This window comes from Phaenicophaeus curvirostris, chromosome 4 (assembly GCF_032191515.1).
Source record: "Phaenicophaeus curvirostris isolate KB17595 chromosome 4, BPBGC_Pcur_1.0, whole genome shotgun sequence".
Lineage (NCBI taxonomy): Eukaryota > Metazoa > Chordata > Aves > Cuculiformes > Cuculidae > Phaenicophaeus > Phaenicophaeus curvirostris.
The window spans coordinates 24,567,949-24,585,003 of NC_091395.1; the positions used below are offsets into that span (position 1 = coordinate 24,567,949).

The 17,055-nt window shown below is 37.0% G+C and overlaps 1 protein-coding gene across 1 annotated transcript in view; it reads right to left on the reverse strand.

Moving 5' to 3' along the window:
• GSTCD (glutathione S-transferase C-terminal domain containing) overlaps positions 1-14,785 on the reverse strand; it is a 64,711-nt gene extending 49,926 nt beyond the window's left edge. Inside the window, exons 1-4 of the mRNA XM_069855526.1 lie at positions 14,324-14,785; positions 11,302-11,763; positions 6,601-6,855; positions 5,809-5,902 (exon numbers count right to left, since the gene is read on the reverse strand). Coding sequence (XP_069711627.1) covers positions 5,809-5,902; positions 6,601-6,855; positions 11,302-11,763; positions 14,324-14,785 — 1,273 coding nt within the window. The remainder of the gene's footprint in view (positions 1-5,808; positions 5,903-6,600; positions 6,856-11,301; positions 11,764-14,323) is intronic.
• Positions 14,786-17,055: the final 2,270 nt, after the last annotated feature.

The following is a 17,055-nucleotide window of genomic DNA, read 5'->3' on the forward strand; positions in this document are numbered from 1 at the left end:
CTAACAAAATAATCCTAAATTATATTGGAGAGCAAGTAAAAAACAAAACCTGATTAGCTAGTAATTATTGACACAAAGAAAACATGAGCATTAGCTGTATGCAAGAGTTGTGGAACACAAAGATCGCCCCTTCTGCAGGTAAGCAAGTTTCAATGCCTTGGGCTTTCAAAGATGTGTTTTTAAAGAGGGTAAGACATTGTGACAAACAATTCCTCTGCAGACATATACCATCAAGAGATTCCAAAGACAGTGGAAATATCAATCTTCCCAAATTCTTAATTCATAAGCAGACTTTTCCTAAAATTTCCTAAACATTATGTTAAAACATTCTCTGTTCTTCATGTGACCATACATATTACGTCACTTCTCAAAGCCACATACTAGATTTACTCAGAATTTCATATCATACTCAAATGAGATAACCATTCATCAGAAATTACATTCAAAAAGAGTGACTTATGTTTTTGCCAAATAAAACAGTATCTCAATCCCAAATATGGAGCATTTCCTTTTGGATAGAAATTGTCACTGCTACTAAACATAAAGAAAGGTGGCACAGTAAGAAGATCTTCATTCTCATGTCACTACTCTTTCCGTAATTCAGGCAAGTTCTCTATTTCTAATATGAACATTCTGTTTTCTATATGTATATAAATAACTGAACACGGCACCTTTAGTATGATTTATATTTATACATACACTAAAATACTCCTATTAATAAAAGCAGGCCTCTCAAAAAAAAAACAAAACAAAAGCATTGAGGAACAAATTCTCAGCTGACATAAATTATTTAGGAAAAGATGACAACATAAAGGCAGTCTTTTAAATATTATATACTTCTAGTTCCTGAATTCTGATTACCATTTTTTTTCCTCCCTGAAAACAACATTTATAATTTATTATGAATTATTTTGTGGCTTATAAATCAAGGTAACAAATCTCTTCTCAAAAACCATGTAAGGGACAGCCTCATCCCTGAACAGTAGACATTGAGCTTTCCAAATTTTGTTGTTTTAAAAGCTAAGCATTCTAAAAATCCAGCAACTTTTTCAAAATCTGAAGACTTGAATGCAATCAAGGGGCAAGACTCAATCAGGGTATCATTCTATTCAGGTTAACCTTTCTGTGACAGTATATAATCATTTAATTTGGCCATCAACTTGCTACTGATCACAAAGCAAACATAAATTAAACAAACTTGATGAGAGCCATTCTGCACTTCAGCCAGATAGGTATGCATTGCCTTGCAATGGATTGACACCCTTTCTTACAGCTGTGCACTGGACACAGAAGATGTGAAACGCCTGATCTTTTTCCATATTGGCTTTTTTAAAAATTCATACATAGAAAATCTCACCTCCTCAAGTCAAACACTTGTCCAAATCAATTGATTTCTTACTAGAAATAACAAAGTACATAAAATACATGCTTCCTTGGGATTTGTGTTTATACACAACCCATTAAAATGCACTTGTTTTGGAAAAAATGGCCCTATGAATAGGGTCAATTGCAAATTAAAGGGGTGCATGTCTTCCATTAATTGGTAAGAGGAAGCTGCACTTGTAAAACACATTTTATATTATTTTGGTTTAGCTTTTTTTGTTTACATACATTTTTTAAACTAACTCCCCCTACCACAAACTCTTCACAGATTCTGTAATTGAATCCTCTATCTTCTACTGTGCTTGCACTCCTATTATTATTATAGTGGTCTTCCCAAACTCACTTGACAGTAAGTTGTATTTCAGCTACAGGAGGTCTTTTCTGACCTACTACAATTCCTTCATTTAAGAAAAAAATATTCTTATGAGGAAGAGAGAATTACTGACAAGCCTACAGAACATAGTTTACCACTTGCTACGTTCATTCTGTGAGAAGTTTCACACTTTGGAAAGAACAGTACACATTTTGTTCACAGCTATCCACTACCTTTGTAAGTAAACACACACTCTTATCAGTCTTGCTGGTAATTTCAGAATGAGATAGCACAAGAAAAAACACTTTTCTTTTAAGTACTTCCTTCTTAGCAAGTATTTTAACTTCTTAGAGGAGAAGTAATGGTTTGTGAGGTTGTGTGTCAGTTATTTCTCATTCTTGAATTTCACAGTTGGGAAAAAAACTTAAATTAATAAATAGCTGTTTTAGAGAGAGAAAAAACAGATTCCTGCTAAAAAACATAACCTTTCTGCCTTTTTTTTTTTTGTTTCACAGTAAATACAACACTAGATGAAAAAATGACAGTACGGAGACTTACATCCCCATATAACATCAGAATCATAAAGCGGTGACAAGGGTTATATACACATACTTTCATCCTCCCCTTAATGTGCTTTGGGTGAGCCTAAAGAAAGTACTTCTAATCATAACCAGTCAAAGGGATTTTGATATCCACAAAGACAAAACGTTTTCCATGCTGACATATATCACATGATGACATCCCTGTACTGCTGATGCAAGTCTCTGATTTTCCTTACCTCTTATATTCTGACCTGTCACCCTCTTCTTTTACTGTCTGTACATATTTACAACCCCATGTACCTTTACTTCTATGGAAAGGTCAACACTCCCAGCCACTGAGCTTTGTTAGGACCTCTGGCTTGTGTCTCCTGCCAACTTAAGTATTTATTGCAAATACTTTAAGTATTTCATTAAATATTTTAATAATACATTTCCAGTATTTGCCCCTAAAATAATTTAGAAATGCTACATTTTGTTCTAGTATTTTGCACAAACTAATATTTCAATATCAAGAGATGCATTTACCCAGACAGACTTGGTCTGTGCACGTGGGGGTAAGTATATAGTATGTGATTTGGAAGAAACAACAAAGTGATGAGAGGTTTTGGCTTCTGTACTTAACAGGCAATATCCATATATTTCTAATCTAAACATAGAATCAGAAAATAAGCTTTGAAAAAATACAGTAAAAGTGCTGGCCAAGTTTTATACAGTAAACTAAAACAGAAATCAGCATTTCCAATACGTTTTAAAATACACAGTGTTAAATTCCTTCAAAAAGTGAAAGTTTATAAGACAACTCAACAGCTACAACATCCCAGAATATCAACAGTTACAGAGGGCACTAAGATACTAGATACTGGGATATTTTGCAATGTTTCAAATACAGTCCAGATGCTCACAAAGCCTTAGATTCACACATCTCAAGGGTGATACACAAAACTTTAGAAGCCAAATATTTTAGAAGTAATTGACATAACAGCAGGAATTTAAAAAGCTGGAGTCTATCTAGAGTGTAAACATGGCTCCATTTTAGTCATTCAAATACCTTTTACAAATTGTATCAGGACTAGAAATAACAGATGTGTAACTATCTCATTCTCCTTCAGAAGTAAGAATAAGCAAATCAAATGCAAATTATGATGTTATAATCTTCAGCTTTGCAACAGTAAATAATCCATATTAAAAAAAAAAGAATTAACTTAAAACACATAATCTAAATAATACATTAGAACTTGTAGTGTTTACACTAAGTCTAGACTTCTCAGCTTCTCATGCTGTCAGGAGAAGAAGCTGGTAGAGGGCACAGCTAGGACAGCAGACCCAAGCTGGTCAAAGGTATATTCCATACCATATGATGTCATGGCCAGCACATAAACTGGGGGGCGTTGGCTGGGGCAGGATCGTGGTCTGGGGATGGGCTGGGCACCAGTCAGGGGGTGGTGAACAATTGCCCTGTGCAACACTTGTTTTGTGTATTCTTTTATCATTATTATTTTCTCTCCCTTTGTTGTCCTGTTAAACTGTCTATACCTCAATGCATGAGTTTAACCATTTCCTCTCCCCCTCCAATTCTCTTCTCCATCCCAACGGGAGGGCGAGGATAAGTCAGTGAGCAGCTGTGTCGCACTTGGTTGCCAGATGGAGTTAAACAATTACAGAAAGTTTGGATTGCATTACTCAAGACCAGTTTAAAACCCTGTTAGAGTCAGTGTCTATTTTCATAGTAGTCAGGTTTTAGTAGTAAAATACTGAGAATTTCATTCATAAAACAATGATCACACTATACTAGCAGAAGAATCAGGAAACAAAGACCAATACCACTTAAAGGTAAGCATGAAGATGTATCTAACTGAAAAGCAAAATCAGTTCTCGTATCAGGAATTTTTTTTTTCCTATGCGACTCTGGTGCTCCTGGACTAAAAGCAGAACCATTTGGAGTTTCCCTATCAAGAAACAGCATCAGTCTCACTGTGATCTTGGGTGGAGGGAGATGAAATCTCTGTCTATCATCACCTTCCTAAGTTAGCAAATCTTCCCAAAAATAGAACTGAAAACCAATTTCAGACATTGACATCATGAGTAACTATTTCAGCAAATGTGAGAAAAGAAAGAGTAAGCACGCACACAGGCAGGAAGCAGCAGGAGCTGATTTTTCTCCCAGAGTCAAAAGATTCCTTCCAGCACAAAATTTCCAAATATACATTCACTACGTGTTTTATATATTATGCATCTTTTTTTAATTTTTTTTTTCTAATAGAAAAAAAGAGATATCTTGACAAAAGTATGAACTAAAACTTACAGCCAAAAACCTGTGCTTTGGAAATAATCAAAAAATATTTATTAATTTCTGACATGACCCTGGAATTTATCATAGACGTTAAACAGACATAATCCTCCCTGAGTATTTCAGCAGTCAGACTACAAAGCTATTGTAGCTTAAGAACTGCATGCAAGACATTCACACAAAGTCTGAGGAAACATGATGCAATATTGACAGATGCAAATCCAAATTTTGGGATTTTTCCTTCCATGCTAACAGAAAGACAATTAAATCAATAATTAAAGTACAGTGTGCAACTTCCCAATAAAGAGAAGGACAAAGCCAGAGGAAAACAGTTCATCTTAGCAGGATGGATACTTTATATAAAAAGTATTAATCTGTTCATGGTACACATGGGCTTTTCTCATGGCTTTGTGAACTACACACAGATCCAAAACAGCAAGTTTTACAAGTTTTATCTTGTTTTCATAGCCTGTATGCCATAGTCAGGAATACATGCATATTTCTGTATTCTTTAAATCAGAAGTTCTATGCCATTGAGGCTACACTGACTCCAGTGTCTATGTTACCTTTTTGACACAAAAGAACACAAGTCTTTCTTCTCTGCAGAAATGAGTTACTGTCCACCAACTTTTTACTGTCTGGCAGTACACATAAGATCTTTTAAAGGAAACTCTACTGTGTGGTGGAAGAGGTGTTCAACATTTGCAACACCAATGAAAACAACAAACACTGTGATAAATCACTTTTTTCTCTGCAGAACTATACCCACTAGGCAACAAACCGCCCCACAATCCAGCAAAGCAAACAACCCCTACAGGACAGGCAGCACTGCCACAAAAGGGAAGACGCACTCATATATAGCTACCAAACTTTGCTAATTAATATTGCTTTAATTAGTATAAAATCAGCTGCTGCTGCTTTGTGAGACATAGTCCATGTACAATATTTATGCTGATTATATTAAAGTCATGTAATCAGTGTTTATGCTTCTAGATAAGAAGAAAAGTTCAGAAAAGTGGGAAACAGGAAAAATATTTGTTTGAAATCAAGGTCAAGCTTTTATTTCCAGTTTGTTTATCAACAGTTGATGATCTGACAGAAGTCATCTCACTACTTGCCCCTGAATTTTAGGCTGAATTTTAAAACAGATTTAAAACTGCTTACCTGTTTTACAGAGTTCTGAAATACACTGAAAAGCGACATTTTCTCATGAAACAGTTAAGCAGCTTCATCAGAAGGCAGCACTCTTAAACACATACATGCACACATATAAACCGCCTTACCTTCTCCAGGACTGACTGCAGATGGTAGATTGGTCCAGTCTAGGCTCCAGCTGGGACATGGATGAGGAGAAAACTTTGCTTCAATGCCATTTTCCTATGTGAAAGATGGGGGAAATAATAAGACCCTGTTCCTTTACCCACCAAAGTCTATAGCAAAATTCCCACTGAATTTACTGGCATCGGGTCAAACTGTACAATGCTTTCAGCCTAACTGAAAGTAAGCAGCCAGCTGAGTTGACTCTACGTTACATGGCATTCAAATTTTCTATTTTTCTCATTTTCACAAGAAAGCCCTATTCATTTTCCTTAGGAAATACTGTCAATCTCTACACAAAAAATACTGAGAGTTACGGAACATGATGGAGAGTTTTCTTCAGCACAACTCATTAGGGTTTCCAGATGTTCAAAGCTCTCATCAAACAGCAAAAAAACAACAGCAACGATAGAGTAATGAAGCCCAGCATACAAGCAATAGTTTCTGTCATCCTTTATATAAATACCTGTTAAAGAGTAATACAATATTGCAATTCAAACTAACATTTACTTTAATTAATTAAATAGAATTATTGATAGGGCTTCCAGCAGTCCTATCTTCACTCAATTCCTGAATTACCAATCATCATAACAGAACAAAAAAGCAAAATAAATTCTAAGTCTATGCATAACAGACAGGAGACAAGCAAAATGTATTAAACTGTACAAGGCTGTGAGCTTATGCAATTCTAATTTCACCTATCCCAAAGCAAGCAGCATATTACTATTAAAAATAACTCATTAAAAAGCTTAAATTACCATTAACTTAGTCATAGTTGGCCTTGGACCACCTATAAAATTACTGTCTACACTCTCCTCTTCTAATTCATCAGGAACTGAAGAGAAGTCTTGCAGCTCTTCCTCTGGAGAAGACATCAACTCTGGAAGATGAAGAAGCTCCATTTTGCATTTGCCAGCAGCTTTCTTTACTCCAGGTACTTCTTGAACTCTTTGATACCAACTCGATATCAGAGGCAAATTTACAAGATTTTTGCCTTGTTCTTTGCTGGAAATCTAGAAAAATAAAACAGGAAGTTTTAATTGCAACTGTAAATTTATTCCCATCAGCAGGCAAGAACTACAGAAGTGAGTTCAGCTCCATCCTGAGTGTGCTTACCCATAGCATGGTGGTAACGCAAAATGCTAGCTACTTAAAAGCTAAGGCCTGCAGGTGGAATTGACAGTTGGCCACTTAGACTTTATCTGTTGTAGTTTTGCCTGGAATACAGCTAGTTCTCTTCCCAGCAACTGCTGAGTTTTAGATTTAGTATGACAAGAATATTGATAATACAATGATTTTTTTAGTTGTTGCTAAGAAATCAAAGATTTTTCAGATTTCCATGTTTTGCTAATGTACAGGTGCAGAGGCAGGACAGCTAACCCAAACTGGCCAACAGAATATTCCATACCATCACATCATGCTCAGTATATGAACTGAAACTTGGCCAGGGGGATGAACAGGCAACCCAGGTTCCATGTTTGGGGCTCCGTGCTTCCTGCTATCACTGCTCAGGATAGGCTAATCACTGGGATGTGAGCAGCTGTGTTTTAATTGTTCTAATAAATCTGTCTTTATATCAACCAATGAGCTTTCCTTTTCTGATTCTTCTCATCCTGCTGGCAGGGGTAGGATGGCAGCAAGACAGCAGCTGCACCCTATTTGCTGCCAGCTAAGGGCTAAACTACAACAAATTCCTATTTGCTCAATAGGATGAATGTAAATAATATTCTTAATTATCTGCTACATCCTAACAATGCAACATTTCCTTCTGGTTGGCAATCTCCCCCCTAAAAAACCCAAACAAGCTACAACAGTAATTTATAATGAATACTGAACTCTTAGCAAGATGTTACGGTACCTGAACGTTCTTCCTTCCTGCAGGCACCCTGCAGCCCTTAAAAACTCATCCAGTGACAGCTGTTTTGCCACAACTGCCAACATGAAATACCTTGCAACTATGTGGTAACAGCAAGAGGCAAAGGTATACATTGTCTCTGGTCTTTATTGATGCCTCTGCACTACGTCTGCGATTTTTTTTTTTTTGACTAGCACTGAATCCAAAACTTTTTTTAATATTGTATACTTACTCTAGCTTTTTCACCATCTTAACTTGATATTTTTACGAAAAAATGCTAAATAGTATGTTTCTTTTCGGAATTAAGTATATACTACAGTGAGATGAAATTGCCTTCATCAGAAATTAGAATTTTAAGTATATAAAAAAAATCTTAAGCAAGAATACAATGCACTTATCACAAAAAAAAAAAATTAAACCACATTCTTACATGAAGACCAGCTAATTTTAAAAATACATTTGGTGAACCGAATTAAATTTTGTTCAGGTTCCCAAATACTTCAGAACAGTGAAAATCATCCTTTTACAGGAGAGATTATGAAACCTTCATCCTTAAAGACACCAAAAACCTGACTGGGCATGATCGGGGGAAACCAGCTCTAGCTGACCCTACTCTGAGCAGCGGGGTTAGATGAGATGATCTCCAGAGGTTTCGTCCAACCTCAACTATTCTATGATGTTGTGCCTGCCTTAAGCAGAAAACTAAAAATCATGATTACAGGAAAAGGCAGGAAAAGCCATGCAAAAGTGATGCTTTTCCAAATATCAGTCTCCAATGTGGAAATAGGAATTGGTAAAGAACGCTTGAAATGACACAAAATTTCAAGCCGCTTTCTTGCATGCTGTGTTCTTAATGTTCTCAGGGTAATCACATGTATTTAGTAACACTTAAAGAAGCAAAAGGAGGATGAACTGTGTAATTTTAGTACCTAATTCACTATCCTAACAGTAACACAGGTGGAAATATATTAATTCAGCTAATGAAGAAGTATTTTGGAAAGCTATTCTAAGAGGTGCTGTTACAGATGATAACAAGTATTCTCAATTGTATTCTAAAAAGTGAATGGTGGTTTCTCGCAAACGAAGAAAGGAGCTTTTGTTATTCCTCTATTAATTTCAGAAAGTTACAACTAATAGAAAGCATAACAAAGCTAACAGAAATGGAGTGAGGTAATGAAAAACAATTCTTCAGCTTCATTATCTTACATTTGGTAATTAAAATTACAATCACTATCAGCTAGTCAGGTTTCCCCATATTTATTGTGTGATACTTTCCAGACACAAACCCACTGAAGACTTTGTTATTATTCACACCCTAAAGCAAAGCAGAAGTACAACTATAATGATTTTTTTAAACACAGTCCAGGAAGTCCAGTTATATAAGTGCTAAATAACATTTTAATACAGAAATAAACTCTGAAACTTCCATCAACAAGAGCAGTTTCAACCCACTGTCTGCAAGAAGATGTCAGATGCAAGTTATTAAATTTGGATGATAAATGTAGGAATCAAGGTATAATTGCTTAGAAAACTGATAATTCACTGGAGAACAGAAATAAAGCAACATTATTCAAGAGCTCTTATAATTTATGAAATAATGAAACCAAAAGACTTTTTTAGGACAAGCTTTGGTGCAAGTTAACAAAAATATATTAATACAATATATTGTTTGTAAGCTGCAGGCCACCAGGGCTCAACAGTCACACATAAAAGCAAATAAATACAGCATTCTCAGCTGCTCAGAGTACATCTACAGAACAATTTCAACTGGATTGCAGAAAATGCTTAAGCATGTGATCCATGAATCTTCTCATGCCTACCATCAGTAAATCAAGTATTGCTGTAAACAGTCATGCTCTTCTTATTTAAAAAGGCCTTGGAAAAATAAAGGAAACTGAAATATATTGAAGTCTTTAAATAGTAGGAAAGCATTTTGTCTTACTACTTTTGTTTAGTATAATCCATACAGAAGTTGCTGTTAATCCCAGTTACGTGACTTGCAAAACAAACAAACAAAGCAGACGTGAATTAATAAATAACTCATCTTTGTAACTCAAAGGTAGCCATATTCACCTACTTCTGGACTCCCTTATTGCTATCATCATACAGAAATCCGCTGAGGAGGATCATCTTGATATAAGACGTTATAAATTAGACATTTGTCACATATTAATGTTCATTAGTAATTATTGTAAATTTAGAGATTGTTTCTCTGAATCTGACCAACAGATTCTTCTCCAGGAATTCTTTTTCAAACACTGTAAGGCAAATTTGGCAAAACAATCTGCAAAATCAAAATGGAAACACCAACCTCACTCAGAGTTCTTCTGGCAAAAGGCACCAGCTTAAATATCAATCTCATAGACTAATGGCAGGAATACTGGTAGTAAGCAACCTCATTGTATCAATTTATTGTCATGGGAAATAAAGATTCAAGCCATGTTTGCGAGACAAAGTGATTGAAAAGAGCTCAAAAGAACCAAAACAAGGTCACTGGTTTTTGCACCTGTTTAAGTGTTCTTTGCACAAGCACAGCAAGAGAGGTCACAATTTCAGTAGGGGCTTAGAGGGGCCAGCACTCCTGAGGTGAATTGTGCATGTCCATCTGAAAACGGTGCATGGGACCTTATGCACCAAAAGGCTCTTCCTAAAGAAACGCTTGCTGGGCATCAATGGGCGTGATCAGCCCACACCAAGTTGTATGAGGAGGGAAGTCTCCCTGTTTGGAATGAACGTTCCCATCTACTCAAGGATTTCAACAACATTTTTCATTGCAGGATCCCTTGGGAAGGTGAAACTATATTTTTCCCACCACATTTTTTCCACTGTATTTTTCTCTATTTCCTCTTTTTAATTTGCCTCTCTTCTCCTTTCCCCAGTCCTTCTTCTTTACTGAAAAGAATTCCAATTCAGATAACATCCATGCAGTAAAAGTACAACAAACTGGGCAGGAATTAATCTTGCCTTCCCTCCCAGTATACTGAAACCTAGTTCATAATTGCCTACTTTTTTTTCTATGCATAATACAATGTACTTTAAATGCCCATTTTAGATCTCTCATGGGAGATGTCCCTTAGAGAATTTCAAAATTATCACATCCCATTCTCAACCATCCGTCCTTTTGAAATTTGCAATTTACGAAGGAATCAAAATCCCAAATCTCAAAAAATTCCTCACAGATAAAATGGTCTTATTTTAGTAAATATTCGAGTCATGGTCATAAATCTAGTACACTAAATTCAAGCAAGAAATTATGTTCGTGTTCACCTACTTTTGCTTTATGCATACTAGAATGTAGTTTAAGTTCCCAATTCAAGTATTTTCATGTAAGAATTTTCTGGGCAACTTGATGCCAGAGTATTTCAGCGTAATATTTTAATAATTAATAACGTTTACTAAGTATTGATATGCTATGAATTTAAAAGTAATCTTGCCAATCCCTGTATTTTGTTTCAACAGAAACAAAGACAAATATTCTGTTTCAGCTTAAGTTCACACTGAAAGCACCACAATATTTATTTAAATTAACACATTTTACAACTTTCCAGTTCTTAAAAAAAAATATATATACACTACTTAATATTTGCTGAACTTGTCGGCTTACCAAGAACTGATGGATGCATGGCAAAAGCACTATATCTGCCAATGTAAAATAAAGCCCTTCTGCAAAAATGTGATCTAAAAGCGGAAGGTCAGAGGTTTTTGTTCTCCTGATGTGAGGGGCCTCCCTGTTGACCGCATCTGGTAGTTCCTGGACAAGTAGCTTGGAGAAAGCTATGCTCAGTTCCAAACTTGGGAGCAGATGTTCACTAGTTTCCACTGCTTTTCCTTCCTCTGTTGCTTCTTTACCAAGTACAGGCACTGCAGCCTTGGCACCTGCCTTCTGTTGTTGAAGTTTTTGCCTTCGAATTCTGTCATCATTATGTACTCGGACAGGTTCTCCAAGCTTCCTTTCAAGCCGTAAAATGTCAGGAGGAATAGTCTGACAGTGCTCAGGAGATGCTGTCAAAAATCCTTCAACAGCCAGTGGTATGCTGATCTCACAGAGTCTGGTCCACTGGCTAACCTGTCAGATAAATTTATGTAATTAATGTCTCTACAAAAAGAGAAACAAAAACAAAATCCAGGGTACCTTTTTTGTCTACTTTAAGCAAAGAAATTCCATCCAAAGTAGGTAACTTCAGATTTAAATACAGTCTTTGGTAATTTTAGAAGCCCAGATACTCCATATTTCTTTTGTAACAGCAGAATTAAGAAGCTTATCTATTCCAAAATGAAGTTACCTGGTATAGCATATTTGCATTCCTTATTATGGGCAGAAGATTATGGTGGCTGCGTTACCCATGAGAAGCAAATCTGTGATCAATTTATATATATCACCTGTAGCAAGTGCTATTAATAAAACCAGAATTACATCAAACAGATTTTGAGCACATTTATTTTACAGAAATGCATTGCCTTAGTGGTTTTTTTAGCATGCAACATGAAAAAAATTTCAGTCTAACAGAACAACACCTCAAAAAAACATTACTTATTTATGTTCTTACCCTTGTTCTTTTTTCCTTATTATCCGCACTTCAAATGTTTTAAAACTTTTAAACTCCTGTCTTTTCATATTCAATTGACTCACTTTGCAGCCATCTGCAATATGGAATCGGGTTTTCCAGCAGCCAGATCCTATTTAATTATCTTTACACATGACCTGCACATGCAGGAGAACCAGGTGATCAGGTTCAGTCAACATGGGTTCACAAAAGGCAGGTCTTGCCAAACTAACCTGATCGCCTTCTATGACAAAGTGACTCGGCTGCTGGATGAGGGAAAGGCTGTGGATGTGGTCTTCCTGGACTTCAGTAAAGCCTTGGACACAGTTTCTCACAGCATTCTGCTTGAGAAACTGTCAGCCTCTGGCCTGGACAGGCGCACACTCTCCTGGGTGGAAAACTGGTTGGATGGCCAAGCCCAGAGAGTGGTGGTAAATGGTGTGAAATCCAGCTGGAGGCCAGTGACAAGTGGGGCTCCCCAGGGCTCGGTGCTGGGTCCAGCCCTGTTCAATGTCTTTATCAATGACCTGGATGAAGGCATCGAGTGCACCCTTAGCAAGTTTGCAGACGACACTAAGCTGGGTGGAAGTGTTGATCTGCTGGAGGGTAGGGAGGCTCTGCAGAGGGATCTGAAGAGGCTGGACCGCTGGGCAGAGTCCAATGGCATGAGGTTTAACAAGGCCAAATGCCGGGTCCTGCACTTGGGGCACAACAACCCTATGCAGTGCTACAGACTGGGAGAAGTCTGTCTAGAAAGATGCCTGGAGGAGAGGGACCTGGGGGTGTTGGTTGACAGAGACTGAACATGAGCCAGCAGTGTGACCAGGTGGCCAAGAAGGCCAACGGCATCTTGGCTTGTATCAGAAACGGCGTGACCAGCAGGTCCAGGGAGGTTATTCTCCCTCTGTACTCGGCACTGGTGAGACCGCTCCTCGAATCCTGTGTTCAGTTCTGGGCCCCTCACCACAAGGATGTTGAGGCTCTGGAACAAGTCCAGAGAAGAGCAACAAAGCTGGTGAGGGGGCTGGAGAACAGGCCTTATGAGGAGCGGCTGAGAGAGCTGGGGTTGTTTAGCCTGGAGAAGAGGAGGCTGAGGGGAGACCTCATTGCTCTCTACAACTACCTGAAAGGAGGTTGTAGAGAGGAGGGTGCTGGGCTCTTCTCCCAAGTGACAGGGGACAGGACAAGAGGGAATGGCCTCAAGCTCCACCAGGGGAGATTTAGGCTGGACATTAGGAAAAGAATTTTCACAGAAAGGGTCATTGGGCACTGGCACAGGCTGCCCAGGGAGGTGGTTGATTCACCTTCCCTGGAGGTGTTTAAGGCACAGGTGGACGAGGTGCTAAGGGGCATGGTTTAGTGTTTGATGGGAATGGTTGGACTCGATGATCCGGTGGGTCTCTTCCAACCTGGTTATTCTATGATTCTATGATAATATGACCTGGAAGGGGAGATGAAATACACCCACATCAAAGATGGCACAGAGTTCAGCAGAGCAACCAATAAACTGCAAGAAAGGGCTGCCATTCACAGGGGCTTACACAGGCTGGCAGGAATTTAACGAAATTCATTAAAACATCCCACACCTATGATGGCTAAACCCCTGCAGTGGTACAGGCTGGGGGCAGACTACCCGGCCACACAGCAGCTCTGCTGAAAAGACCCTGGCCATCCTGGCGAGCACAAGCCAAACATAAGCTGGTAGTGATGAAGTCTAACTGTATATAGTGCTTTTGAAAGCAAAATTAACAAGAAATTCAGTATTTCTTGGTTCACTTCAAACTGGAAGAGCTATACTTAATAGCTCATTAAACTACACGGCTAGATACGAAATGGAGATCTGACCCGTTTTTTTAAATGTTTAGGTTCTTTTTGTCCCGCTAAAGAACAGTATTTTTAAAAAGAATGGGTTTTCATCTTTATGCCAAAATACAGATGCTCCTCCACTAAGAAAATCTCATTTTCTAAACAAGTTTCTTAATAAAAGAACTTAGTTTATATCAATATTAAGAGTTTACTTCAGAGCATTCAATTGTTATTAAAAAAACTATTAATGCATATAAGAGAAAGAGATGCACTCACTTCAGCACAGGCTTTTAAGCAGGTCTTCTTAAAGCCTAAGAGTTCCAAAACATCCTTTTTAGATGGATCTGCCTCGTATGTTTTCTGTATGATATGCCTTAAGACAACAGAAAGTCCAGCTCGGCAGAACTTGCCATCTTTTTCTACAACAGCAGGCAAACAGCAGCTCTGCACAATCACTGGAAGCTGACATCTGGAGATTAAATGGACCTCAAGACCGCCAAGGAAGTTATTTGTCACAAAACCATCATCCACATTTTCATCAGTTGGCACTAAGAAAATTTTGAATGATTTGCAGTCACAGTAGGATAGCAAAAACAGTGAAATGGATGTATGAAGAGGTAAGATACTATCTCTGTACTGATGACAAAAAGCCAAATATAAATGTTCTTCGGCGACACTACCTTTCATCTTCCTCGTAAGCTGAAGTTCCTGGAACAGAAATGAGAATGCAACATTCATAAAAGAATCAAGAATCTAGAACAAAAAAGAGGGTTTGAAATAGTAGTCCCTCCAGTATCTGCCAGAACTAATTGTAACACAAGACACTGTTAAAGACATTCTGCCTGAATAAGAGGACTGCAGGCCCTTCTTGAGAGAAAAAAATAGTTTCACATAGGTACTGTCTCCATACAGGCAAGTATTTGACAGGGAAACAATCTGTGTAAAAATGTTTTTACATTGTAGCATATTTCTGACATCAAACAAAACATACAAACCAAAAAATATTTCCTTTAAATATTTTTAGTCTATAAATATTCTATAGCAAGGTTTTTAAAAAAAATCAATATTCTCCCACAATATAAATATACATGTTATTTAGGCCATTGGAAATAATATTGGTTTCTGTATTAAAAATTAACCTAACGCCTGGCGAGACACAAACTGAAGGTCAAGAGGATACATAAGAAATAAAATGTTAATTTTAAGAATGAAACATGAACACCTCAAACACACAACTCCTTTAAATTACTTAAACATAGCAGTATTACAGCTGAAATTAATGTCTTCTCATTGTATTAAAAACTTATACTAGTTTTCCTTACACTTGGTTGGAAATTACATTTTTCCATACCTGTTTAATATAAAACAATGATGCAATAATTTATCTGCTTCATTACTCAATAAAATTGTCCATTAACTTATAAATCACAGCTCATACTGAAAAGCTTCAGACACTAGATGGCACTCTTAAAATAATCATTATAGAAGAAAGGTTTATTGCAGTAAGAGAAAGAAAACTGAAAGTTGCTAGGAAAGGCCAGTATGATTTTATAAATATATGCATATAAATATATATATATATATATCAAAAAAGCACAACTGACATTGGAACAGCATCAGTGTTTCAAATGACTGTCTAGATTAATAAGGTATCTGTGAACTTTCATGAATATAATATAGTCATTTAAAAAGCAAAAAAGGTTTTCAGCTGATGTATCTAGATTATTGGATTATTTTTATGTAGATGCTTACATTAAATTTACTATTTTATAACATTTGTCATTGGGCTAAGTCAATTGTCCAAAAAGAGGCAGAGAAAGAATAAAATCAAATCAACCTGACATTAAGTAAAGATCATAACAATTGTTGCAGTGAAGTATTTTTAAACCATCACATTACATGACTTTGTCTCAGAACAACAGTGGCTGAACATAGCAGTGCCCTTCCTTTTCCTCAGTTTATACACCTGCCACACAAAGGACAGTACAAGACAAATCTTGACAAGATGTAAATTCAGACAAGTTCAGTATCAGTTCTGTGGAAGAAACTATATAGTGAAGGTACTTTTGAGGAGATTAGTCAAGAAGAGTTAAGTCTTACCTGGTAATTCCATAGCTACTAGGATTTCAACTCATATTCTCAACTATAATACTTCTTTCAGTATTAAATAATACCCTCATATGATCTGGGGATGTTTTTCTTTCCCCTGGAAACCCATAGAGTATACAACCTGTCTTTCCCTGACCACTCTAGCCACTTAAACATACATATTCACCTTACAGAACACTTCACCACTAATTGTTTTCTTCTGGTTGACCTTACTGGACAGGATTTTTCTATAACATGTCAAGTAATCAGCTTTTTTTTTGTGATTCTCATTCTGTACAGAACTGCTAAATGTTTTGGTAAATTTGGAAGAGGCTTCTGTTTCCAAAGAATATTATTTGGTGGTTTTCATCTGTTAATCACCTGTTCTTACAAATTATTCCAAGTCCATCACTAAGGACTGTAAGAACAAAGCATTAACCTTTTCACCACACAGGTACTGTCAATGGGTGCACCAGCCACTGCTGATTTTCATCCAGAGTAGCAGTTCTGAAGCACTATTTCCCCACATAGGATAATGTATCATTAGACCTAAAACAAAAATAAGTACCTGACAGATGCCCAAATAGAGATACTACTTAATCAGGCTACTGACTAAAATTACAGAAATGTCCTGTTATGAAAACTGGCAGATTAAAGGGTGAACACTATCAATGTGAATTCTCCTCCAATATATTGAACAAAATTACTCCAATCCAGTCACAGCGAGTAACAGACAGCAGCCACCAGTCAATCCCAGAGACTGGAACTTATTGGAAATAATAACTTGCTGATTATTGGTCTGCTCTGTATTCGACCCAGGGAATGCCACAGTTGACACCATCGTATTAATCCACCTGTCTCCTTGAAGTCTGAAATTTGACTTGGAATTTGTCTGGTCAAATTCAAATATTTCTATTCTC